Source organism: Vanellus vanellus (genome assembly GCF_965231255.1).
Source record: "Vanellus vanellus genome assembly, chromosome: 2".
Taxonomy (NCBI): Eukaryota; Metazoa; Chordata; class Aves; order Charadriiformes; family Charadriidae; genus Vanellus; species Vanellus vanellus.
In genome coordinates, this window is record NC_138906.1 from 118,320,962 (window position 1) to 118,333,129 (window position 12,168).

The 12,168-nt window shown below is 38.6% G+C and overlaps 1 protein-coding gene across 1 annotated transcript in view; it reads left to right on the forward strand.

The window, feature by feature from the left end:
- Positions 1–12,168, forward strand: part of MIB1 (MIB E3 ubiquitin protein ligase 1) — a 79,093-nt gene that overhangs the window by 48,723 nt on the left and 18,202 nt on the right. The window contains exons 13-15 of the mRNA XM_082499669.1: positions 8,311–8,443; positions 8,815–8,901; positions 11,679–11,840. Of these exons, the coding sequence (XP_082355795.1) occupies positions 8,311–8,443; positions 8,815–8,901; positions 11,679–11,840 (382 nt within the window). The remainder of the gene's footprint in view (positions 1–8,310; positions 8,444–8,814; positions 8,902–11,678; positions 11,841–12,168) is intronic.

A 12,168-nucleotide genomic window follows, 5' to 3' on the forward strand; every position in this document is an offset into this window, starting at 1 on the left:
AGTTGGAGTCGCTTCCAAAAATAAAAAAAAAAGGCACCAAAAAAAGCGCGATCGTCTCCCCCCTCCCCCGGCAAATATTGGTTTCTTCTAGTTCCTTAGATATTGCACTGCATCTTTTCTTGCTTGAGGTTATGTTTCCAGGCTTAACTGTAGGCAGGTCTGTGTTGAAGCTACTTTCCATCTTCAGAGGTCAAGTCTGCTCGCGAGGTCAGGGCTCCCGCACGCACACTACAGAAGACACTAACCGTATTTCCCACTCAGAGGGCACGAGCAAAACTGTTACGGCTTTATAGGCAGCTAAGCATTTGAAACATGCACTCCCAGGCAAACGGGCTCTCTTGTGCCTCTCTCTTCCCTGACCATATTTAGTCAACCATTGCAAAAAATAGTCTCTCAGCTGTCGATTGTCGATCCGGCAGCGGTGGGAGCCGCTATCCGGCTCTCTGCCTATTGATTGTGCAGCCTGCACTTCCACTGCGCTCAGCCATTTGTCCCCAGGTTTTTTTAGCACTGCCAAATAAAGCGCTCTCTCGTGTTTCCAGTTAGATTTCCCAGGTTTTCACTGAGCTTGCGCTGCTACTAGTAAACCCTGATGAGGTTGTCACTATACTTAGAAACACTGAGGGGGGGAGGAGGGGAGAGAGAGAGAGAGAGGGGAGGGGAAGGAAAAAAAAAAAAAAAAGGCAGCCCTGCTAGTACCAAGGCAAGGACTTCATGCAGATATAGAACAATAAATATCCTGCGCTGCCATGGCAGGTTGTGTAACCTGGTTTCTTGATCAGTGAAAAATGCCATGAGTCATGACATACTGTTTAACCTGAGGTCTAAGCGGCCTTGTTCTACATCTAGTTTTAAGTTTTCAACTGCAAATCATACAGTTATTTTGCAAATAAGAAGTTAGTTTTGATTTGTGGCCTTACATTTCGGTATGCAAATCAAGTTAGAAATTATTTGAAAAACAGATACATTTGCTTTTGTTCATAAATTCATGTAACTCCACGGTGTTTAATAATTCCATAGTATCTTGTTTATAATACTTAGCTATAAAATTGCTTTCAAAAAATAGATGAATGTGTAAATTAGGTGCTACTGTTCTTTGAAAAAACTCAAATGTTTTAGAAGAAAAGAATAAAAAAATCAAGTGAACAGCTCAGTTATTAATCTTTCATGTCAGATTGGCCTATAACAAGACCAATAACTACACATTCAAAATACGAAGAGGGGGATTTTCATAATCATAGGGAGTATATGCAGTGTTTTCTTCAGAAAAGAATGAAGTTACTGAAATTTAGCCATTTAAATACATCACTCGGGAACCCAAGTACTTCAAGACTCTCTGTATTTTTCAGACAAAATTCTTTATGTTGCTTAGAAGCAAGAAGAGTGAAAAAGCTGAAAAATCTCTCAATCTAAAATTAAACAAACTTATCAAATGAAAATGTCATCTCAGTGAATACTGATGTATTTACTAGTTACTAATATATTCAAAGTTCATTACTGTAGGATGGAGTGTGAATTGCAAAGTCCTGAACGGACCACTCTTGGATTTATACTTTCCTTGCTGCGTCTTTTTGTGTTGACTTTGTCCTGTGCTTGGCAGCTGCTTACCCCATAACTGTTGCTGTTTAGCTTTCTGGTGTAAATCACGTGTTTTCATTTCTCTTTCTTCAATTTCATAATCTTATGCTGAAGACGACATTGTAAGATCTAGGCTAAAACAATACATATTTGTGAATTCCATGTAAATTTATGTACCTCGGTTTCATATATATTGAAATTGATTTTTCAAATAGCAAGAGATACTTGAAAATCTGAGAGACAAAATGAAGGAAACAGCCTGCCTACTCAGACTTCTGCCAACTGAGCCATCAGTCAGTTATGAAATATTAAAGTCTAGTTTCAATATACAGCGTGCTCAGTAATACCAGTCTAAGGTATTAATCTATTCTTTGTTACGTGTTCCTGAGAGATACTGCCGCCTTCGTTCTTCCATTGCAGCTCCCTGTGCTGCACAGTGAGTGTGGTGTGAACCAGATCAGGGAACTGATTTGGCTGGAAGTTGTGTGCTGACGTGCACTTAAGATCATATTGTTGCCAAAAATAGCACTGTCCTGCTCCTGTGTTACTTCTTACACTATGTTGGTACAAATATTTCTTTGGCTTCACAGTGGGCAGGCTCAGAGTACTATTCTGCATGAGAAATAATCCAACAAAAAGGGGTGACCTTCTAGATGCTGTGTTGGAACCACATGGGGGGGGTGGGGGTGGTGGTGATCAGAGGTGGTAGTCAGAGGACAAGAATGGGATTAGTAAAAAGTAGTCTTGCTTCTATTGTGTCGCAAAATGCATGTCAGACTCCATAGCCTTAAAAGAAAACTTTGCAATGGAAACTGTCGTTAAATCTGATCTGTTCCTTCAACTGTTTGAGGCCTGTTTCACAGGAAACAGGTGAACACGTTTAGCTGAGCCGTGGTGGGAATAAGCAGACAAGGCGGGGGGGGAGGGGTATTGGAGCAGAGTACTTCAGCCAGGATTGCTGTAAAATATCTTCTATGTTACACTGAGACAGTGGAATGCTGACCTGAGGGAGGAGAACAGCGGGAGAGTAGAGAAACTTTTCGTAGAAAGTGCACTGAATTGTTGCAACCTGTAGAGATATGGTTCCTGATAAGTTTATGCTGATCTAAGACTTCGCTTCTGGAAAGGGCAGTCTGCCCTCCCTGCAGCCGTAGCTTCATCATTTCCTTATTCCTATCGCTTCTAGTGATTGTAAAGTCACAGGGTAAGTTGGCTTATCTCATTGATCTGTCTGAAAGCAGACTTGCCAAATCAAGAATCTGGCAGGTTGCTTCACTAGCTAGACAGTGATGTGTCTGTAGAGCCAACATAATGCAGGAATTGAAGTGCAGGGAAAAGTGAGATTGTGTCTTTCAGTGGCCGTTTAAGTTACATGTGCTTATACTGATTGTGAAGTAGCCTCTCTTTTTTTTTTTTTTTTTTTTTTTTTTTTTGAGCCTAGGTATCTGTTCTGTAAACTAAACCAAACCAAACCCAAAAGGTGAAACAAACAAAACCACCCCAACACCATCCCACAAACCCCCAATCTTCCCCACTTAAATCATTCTGCAGTCAAATTGCAGTTGGTAGCAGAGGATCTTCTCTAGTTTTTCTTCATACGTTTTTTTAGACAGGGTGGAAGGATACCTTTGTAGTTAAGAATGCTAAATCTGGAATCTTTTCTATAAGTTTCATTGTGCTACAAGTACTTTTTATCTTGTAAATTTTTCAAATAAATCCATTATTGTATGTGGTATTCTCAGGTAACACTGATGAGCATCTGTAAAAACTGAGTAAAATACTGCATAAGGAAAGAAATTTTATATGTAGGTTGATAATGAATAATACACCATATGTTAAAACTTTTGGTTATAACAGTGTTTTGGGGTTGTTTTTGGTATGTCTGTTGTTGCTAAGTGGTGTTGAAACAACTGCTCTGTGGCTAAAAATGAATTAGTGTATTGTTCAGATCTGTGATGCATTTTATGTTGCAAATATGAAATTCATGCTGTTGAATTTGCATTCTGCTATTATTTATAACTTAAATACATCATATATAAGTTAAGCCATGTTTCCAGACTCTATAAAAACCTGAATTAAAAATCCAACCAAACAAAAAAGCCAAACCAAAAACCTCATGTGGTTGGTCAAATTAAAGGTGCATTCAGGAACAGCACTTGCTGTTATTCTTCTACATCTCAAATTAAATGTAACACAATATAAATGGGTGTTTCTTCTACCATATCACAACTACTAGAGCCTAGACTGTTTTATGGGGATGAATTATGGTGGGCTTTATAACTTGCTGTACCCCCAACAGCTGAGCCTGGGAATGCAACAGATACCTTGGTCTCAGCCCCCTGTACACACATGTGCTTTCTCGTTACCTTTGTCACTGAGCAGGTGTTTAGCTCGTATGAAAGAACTACTTTCCTCACCTCCTTCAAAGCTTTACAACTTCCTCAAAAATTTTCACTGAGGTTTTTTATTTGCTGTCCAATCTAGAAAAATTCAGAACTTGCAAAAGATCATCCAACTGAAAAAGGCCCAAAATCTTTATCAGCTTCCGGCTAATCTGAAAATACTGCAGACCAACAAATGCTAAAGCTTTCCTGTTAGAATTTTTTTTTTATTAGTAAAGCTTTAGTAATGATCTTTAAATAGCATAGCGATGACAGAATTTCAGTGTTTTCATAATGTTCTTAAGCATCTTATCAATAATCTTTGAAGCTACTCAATTAGCCATGTAATCTGTACAGTTAAATACACCGAAGATGACAGCCGGAAGAGTTTTCTTCAGCTTAGTTCATGGTCATGGTTACCATTAGATTTGCTGATTTCTTATTCTTTTCAGTACAATAAAAGAGAAGGTAGTCTGTGGTCTGTTTTAGTGTATACAAGATAAGAGCAAGTTTTCAGGACCACATATGTGTTGTGGTTCTAAAAATGGAGCAGTACAACTTGGCTTCTTTGATACTTTGTGTGGAAAAGTGAATCAAGAATTACTGTGTAATTGGCATGTGACATTAATTCATTAACATGACTGTTCCAGTGAGTACTGTTCTGAATGGTAGCCACTTAGCTAAGTTGTCAAAATTTTGGCAGCAGCTCTAGAAAATCCTGCTAAATAGAATAGCTTGTAGGAAAGAAAGCTGCAGTGTGAAGGAACAGGATCTTATGCACAGAAAGAAACTACCTTTCAGCTAACGAGAAGGAGGATGCAGCCACTGAACATCTTAAAAGAATTTGCTATTTGTAGCATATTAATATCTTGCAGAATTTTAACGTGTCATGTCCATAAAACTGACCTTCCATCCTGCTGTTTAGTAATTTAGCACAGTCTGGGAGAGAGAGATGTGGTCTCTAGCTTGCATAGCCAGAAGCAACTGAGGAGTAGTTACTGGTCCTCTGATGCTTCACTGTGAAAAGATAAAAATCTATTACACATAGAAGCTGTTTGTTTTTTCAGTAGGACCGATGCATTTTAAAAGCATCTGAAAATGTGGCAGGCATCTCATTTATATGAAAGCAAGCTGTGGTCTTAGCCCCCAAATATTTTACAGTTGTGCTTCAGATGAAAATCTTCCTGGTATTTGATGGCAAACTAAATAGGAAAAGATTTGAATGAGGATCTGGTAAGGCTAGCAGTCTTGCAAGTATTAGGATGAGTGAATTTTTTCATAGCATAAAAAATATTAGGTCAGTTAATTTCTTTTCTCTCAAAGATGAGAAATGTTAAAGAAATGGCAACAGTAATGTTTCTGAAGTATATTCACTTCTCAGTGCATCTATTATAGTGTGTGAATGTACTTTCAACATGATTTTATTTTTTATCTGTGGAGTTAGCAGTTTCCTTATTTCCTTACTGAAGAGAAGGATATAAAATGTCATCTGAGTTGGTTAGGATGGTTCCTTGTTTAGCGACTAGAGCTACTCTGGAGACAAGTTAGCTATATTTAGAGAAATGCACATTTGAGTGTTGGTGCCTTCCCATAGCATTCCTCAAGTTGTAGTTGCAGTTGTGAATAACATTTCTTGACCTTGGTTGTTTTTTTTTTTTTGTAGGTCATTGTTGCCTCATCTTTTACTGGTCACTTTACAGTGGTCATATTGCTTCTGTCAGTCATAAGAAATTTTCAGGTAGTTTTTGTTGTGCTTTGTAGATGATCTACGGTAGACACTGGTGCTTTATGGGGTCTTTAGAAGCACTGAGCCTAGGTGAAGATGAAGAGCTTACATGACATGATAGCCTGTGGGAAGCCACTGTGCAAAGTAGACCAGCTTGTTGTGTTGCTGCTCCTGAGGTGTGCTCTGTATCAGCCCAGCTTTGTAAAGAGCTGATGGTGGTGTCGCCAGGTACAGTCTAGATATGATGTGAACAAATCCATAGTGCTCTGGACTTGCTCCCTCTCTAAGGCAGCTAGAAACAGTTCTGATGTTGCAAACCAGAGACATATTTATACTCCAGATTTGAAAATACATCATTTAATTACAAAATAAATTATGTTTATCAATGCAACTACTATTTGTCTGTTTTGCCCCGTTCCATAAAGCTTTTGTAACTTGTGTTTTACTAAATTATATCCTTAAATTTTGGAAACTCCTGCATAAGTCAACCTCTCAAAAAATTGATGTTGGTGGTTTGTTGTTTTTTGCTTTAGGGTTTGTTTGTTTGTTTTCCAAATATTCTAGTCGTCTTTCCTAGCACGTGACAGAGCTGTAGAAGGTGTTATGAATAGGAGGTGAGCAATGTACAATCTGTTAAGTGCCTTATTCTGCTGTGTTGTAAGTGATTTAGACTGCAAGGAAGTGAGAAGCTCAGTCCTGCCAGGAAAACAAAAAATCTGAAGAGGTTGAGAATGGTTTCTTTTTTATTTGCTTGCCTCAAGAAAGCTGTGATTATGATGGAGTCTAAAAAGACTGAGATAACCCACAGACTACAAAATGCATTCGATTCCTGGCCGAGTGCTTGTGTCTGCTCTGCAGAGGATGAACCTCCAGAGCAGCCTGGCTGTGGATGCACCACATAGCAGTTGGCCATGGGTCTCCTGTAGGCTTGTACAGTCCTGTGGCCTGCAGACGCAGTTGCTTGGTTGTAGTTCCTTCAGACACACTGAATCTGAGGAAAAAGGTGACTTATCCTGCAACTGCCAGAATGGTGTATTGTGTGAAACTGAGGATTTACGTGTACTCAGTGCAGTAGCAGGAGAACATGAGGAGATGCTTAAGAAGTCAGAGTCAGTTAGGATAGTCCAAGCAGTGTGTAGGAAGAAGTGCATGTTCTTACTGGTAGAGTTGTCTACCTCGTGGACTCTTAATTCTGCTTTTCAGGAGGGCTTATTAGAGTGAGCTATCCCCAGAACCACAACTTTTTGTTTGTTTCTTTTATAGGAAACTAGTTGGCATACTAGCTTAGGAGTGAATGGTGGTGTGGATGTTCCAGGTAACAGGTTATTGGCATGAATTAGGAGCTCAGTTATTACTTGACAGCGCAGTCAGCTTATTGCTATCTGTTGAGAATATTTTTAATTAAAAGCTGAGGAACTCATTTTGTGAGGATATTTCTGAGGCTTATTGAGATCCCATGTTTTGAATATCAGGTGGCTAATGAAGAACTGTTTAATTCAATTATAGTAGCTGCCCTTGCAAGGCAGTCTGTGACTGAGTGTTTCCACTTGCATTAGCTAGTATTACTTGGATTTTAAAGCTTGAATTTTGTGAAGCTCTGTTTTTCTTGTAAATCATACGTTGCTTCAATGGTAGGGAAAGATTAGATGATAGAAGAGGCTTCCTGGCATGATACTATAGCAGTTTCTGGTTTTCTGTTTGTCTCTGAGGAACTGTCAAAAGGGAGCTGTATGGGCTATTCATAAAGATAAGAGAATAAGGGAATTAGTTTGGTTATTTACCTATTCCAGAAACTAAGTGGAGACACATGAGCTTGAGAAAAGTATATTTCTGACCAATTTGTTTATCTAGTGTTGTGTTATTAATACCCTTAACATTGCAGTCGTTGGACTTGAGGGCTTTTAGTCTGCTTTAATACTCTAATAATAGGGGTTGCTTTTCCCCACCCTTGAATTTGAGGTGCAAGATAATAAATCCCCTTCCTTTGGTAGGCATCTTGGTAAGCGCATACATAAGTGGGGTGGAGTACTAGACACTGCCATGGTATGTTATACACAGCCACTATCTGTTATGAAAATTCCTGTATTCCACTAGTATTCACTTTACAGTTTCAGCATTTGTTTTGTCTGTGCCTAAGAGATCTTACTCCAGTTTTATCGTAGAAATTGAGTCTTAACCATTACAGCCAATGGCATCAGTTTATAAAGTGACCATTTTAAAGAAATCTAATGTAGTGGAACTTGCTTATTAAATAATTAAGTAAAGAATGCTATAAGGATTTTCAGAGAGAACAACTTTTGTTTAGGTTTCAGAATTTGTGTGAATACTTTTTAAAGGTAATTTTGACTGTTAGATAACATTTCCTCTGAAAAAACAATTTCCATGCTGTTTTGGGTATTGTATGGCTTGTTTGTGTGCTTTAACTACAAGGAACTGAACATGAAATTGTTATGCTTTGGAATTGTTGGTATAGCTTTTCACCCACTTTCTCTTTGAAAAACTACTAATGTTGTTTTAGCTACTACTACTGTGTAGTTCTGAGAATGAATGTTTTACTATTGTCCTGTTGTTACTCAACAAATACATTATACATGCATTTATGCGATCTCTGCATATTTATTTCAGTGCAATGCGTGTATTGTTGTCCAAGTTACCACGACCATGGATTGTTGACGAGAAAAAAGATGATGGTTACACCGCCTTGCATCTGGCAGCTCTCAATAATCATGTGGAAGTGGCTGAACTTTTGGTGCATCAGGTAGGACTCTTTTCTCGGAAGGGTTTAAATGTCACACTTCACTTAACCATCTGATGTGAAAATAGTTCGCTGCTTGGTGCCTGCAATCGCAATGCAGAAGCGATGGAGCAGGGAAGGACATGTGGTGAGCTCTAAAGGTCAAACTTGCCTTTAAGATCACTACCATGGCCTAATGGTGCAGGGGGACTGAAAAATGTGATACCTAGTTTGTTTCCACAGATCAGCATCTGTACGGTGAATAATTAAAACATTTAATAACTTCTGCTCTCAAATCTCCAAACTAGGAATAGTATTCAGTGCCCTAATTGACTGCCTTGCCTGTAGGTGAATTGCTGGGATGATAACGCTCTAATGCTTTGAATGTCTTTCAGGGCAATGCTAACCTGGATATCCAGAATGTTAACCAGCAAACTGCTCTGCACCTTGCCGTTGAACGACAGCATACACAAATTGTTAGGGTGAGTATCTTATTTGCAATAAGCCATATGCCTAATGGTACTTGAGTCAAGCTGGTTGTAGCAGTTAAGACATAGGTACTTCGTGAATGTTTAACAGTATGTAGCCATTGAATGTTTGTGTGATTAATTTTGATAAATTCAGAAACCTGCCAACTTTCACAGAAGGTCAGTAGGTAATATGAAGGATGTTTCAGGAGTGCTCAGTTTTTGTACATGTACATTATAGTTTCCCCTATGTGGTTGCCAATTCCAGCATCCATCCTTGTTGAATAAGGGAGAATGTGTTCCTCTGTTACTTGTCTGAATCTTGTGGTCTTGTAATGGGACCTTCAAATAGCAATTTTTATGCCTCTTGCTGTATGAGTAATTATTCTTGCTCATAGATTTGCAAACTGTAGTTAAGTGAAACATCTTTTTACGAGTTCAACTACTTTTCAGTCTTCTGAGTGTGTAATTTTCCCTGTTTTTAGCTTGGGGGAGCTATAAGCAGTAACAGAAGTACGTTACCAGTGAAAGTAATGCTATTCCTGTTTTTTGCTTGCACGGTTGCAAAAGCTGATATTTCAATTTAACAAAACTCTGTTACTGGCACTGCTTGCCCGTTCTGGCCTGTGACCTAGTGTTTGGATTGCTAGTGTGGCCTGTTGAGGCTCAGCGAGCACTTGGTGCTGTAGGAGATGTTCCCTATAAGTGACTACATCAACCTGGCCTTGGTCCTTTGCATAAAATTTTGTAGTTTGTCTTTGCAGAGTAAGAGTCATATTAAAACCTGTCTCTTATTCAGGCCTATAGTGAATTGTTCACCCTACACAGACCTATATCTGTGGTTCTGTTTAGCATTATTTCGACGTAAGGTTTCTCCATCTCCAAGAGCTGATGGATGTGATCCCATTACAGTGAAACATGTGATATGGCCCTATATCTGGAACTGCTTGCTACCAAAAGAATGGTTTCCTAGAGTCAGTGTCACTTGCATCCTGCAAGCTATTTGGCAGCTATATCTGGTGAGCTCTTGTGCCCTTCTGGAACTGACACAGTACCTGGGAATACAATACTAATGTAGCAGATGAGCAGGAAGGTAGGCATGTAGAAGAACTAGTACATGTATTGGACTGATGTCCTTATATCTGAGAATGTCTAAGTGAATGACCCTGTAGAGTATCCGTACTTCAGAGTTGGATTAGCCTTGAGAAGTCCTAAAATAACTCATGCAGCCATGCAAAGAACATGTTGGCTCTGTATTTCAAAATTAATTCCTGTTGGGTACCTTCCAGGGCTGGGTTGTACTCTCAGGCATCTGCGGAATAGTGGTCAAAGGTAGCAGGGTTCTTTTAAAAGCCCCACTGCCCTGACAAAGGGTAGTGGTTTGCTTTTTTTTTTAAAAAAAAAAAAAAATAAAAGAAAAAAAACAACTTTTCTTTAACTTCTGCAAAGGCTTTGAATTTGCATGGTAGCCAAGGATTCCAGGTTTTTCTGAAAAGATTTCTTTTATAGATTTTCTTCCAGGAGAAACTCTTAAGCAGTAAATAGCTAGTGGCAGACACAAGATACAAATATGAGAAAGAAAAACAGGGCCAGAGTAAGTCCATTTAGAGAGTATAAGAAGTTGGTGGGAGGCTGTTGCAACTATTAGCTGGTTTTCTTGGTTTCACTTGTGGAAGAAAAGATGGAGAAAATGGTGAACTGCAGTCAATTATAGGCAGATATTTACTTGAAAATTAAGTTCTGAATTCCTTTTAAACTGTTTTCCTTTTAGCCTTTTCTAGAGTCTGAGATTGTTTGGTTTGGAGAGGCTGAGATCCTTGCAAGCATGCAAGTTCTGAAGAGGGAGATCCCCCTTCGTGTATTCCTTTTTCTAGCCTATGCGTTTTGTCTCGGTTGCTAATCTGAATTTTGCAGAGTAGCAGAAGCTCAAAACTAAAGTTAAAACCTCAGCTGCTATCTATAGGTTTCTGAATAGCAACAGCGACAGGGTTTAATTTTTAGGGGCAATTGTTATTTGTCAGCAGGTGTTGTTTTGTTTAACAGTGTATTTAAGAAAGTACTGGTGCATCGAATTATGGGAGGGCTGTGTGCAAAGGCAACATGAATAGGAGGGTCTGTGCAGCCTTATGCTTGCTTTCATGTCATGTGACCTGGAAAGTGTGTGTCTAAAATTAGCCTTAAAGATGAGTCTTACAGTTCATTACTTTCCAAAGTGTTCTGAGATAGTATTTAATAGTGTCATTGAGTTTTATGCCTCCTGCTGAATAAGGATAAACCTAACTACATGGTTAACTACTTTGCTAATGGGAGGATACTGTAAATTATGTTGTAAAGTTTAGCATGGTATGAAGGTGGTGATTTTTGAGGTCACTGAAACCTAACAGTAAAGAATATGTACATGTATAAAGTATTGCTTGCTTGTTCTGTTTCTGATATATTGCTGTAATATGTTACATTGTTCGTTTGTAGGCTATATTGTAAGAATTAAAGGTTTTGGACAGTAGAAAGAATCCTCTAAAATAGCATCTCTTGTGTTCCCTCAGAGCACAGGCAAGCATTAGGCTTCTGCTGAAATGAGCTTGATATTTGAAAGAGATAAATGCTTCAGTTGAGGGCTGAGCTCCAAGTATGGAAAATAAATTTAAATAAACTCAACTGTAAATTGTAGCAAGATAAAAGAATAACCCTTTTGGACCTCCTAGAGCATCCTAAACCATATTTTCCTGAAATTAGTTTTAAAAGGAATAAATAGCTTTTTTTTGAGTTTTAAATTGGATTCTCTCTCTTTTCAGCTTTTAGTCCGTGCAGGTGCTAAGCTGGATATTCAGGATAAAGATGGGGATACTCCCCTGCATGAAGCCCTGAGACACCACACCCTGTCACAGCTTCGCCAACTCCAAGACATGCAAGATGTGGGCAAGGTAGATACTGCTTGGGAGCCATCAAAGAACACAGTAAATAAAATGCATTTATTTATTCCTTTTTTTTCCTGTACATTTGTCTCTTTATTTGTCTAGTTTGTCTAGTTCTGTACTGTTGAACTGGGTTTTGGCAGCATAAGTTTACGTAGACATTCTGCATTAAACTGCAGTGTAGGCAGAAATCATATTGTTATATGTGGCTTTCCACATGTAGTCATTACCTTTGTTAAAGAAAAATAGGGTTATTCAGTTCAAAATGTTTCTACAAATCTGTCTTCCATAGTCAATATGTACGGCTGCCACAAAAAATCAAAAGCAGTTTTTTTAAAAAGAGAAATAAACAGTATTACAGTACAGAACA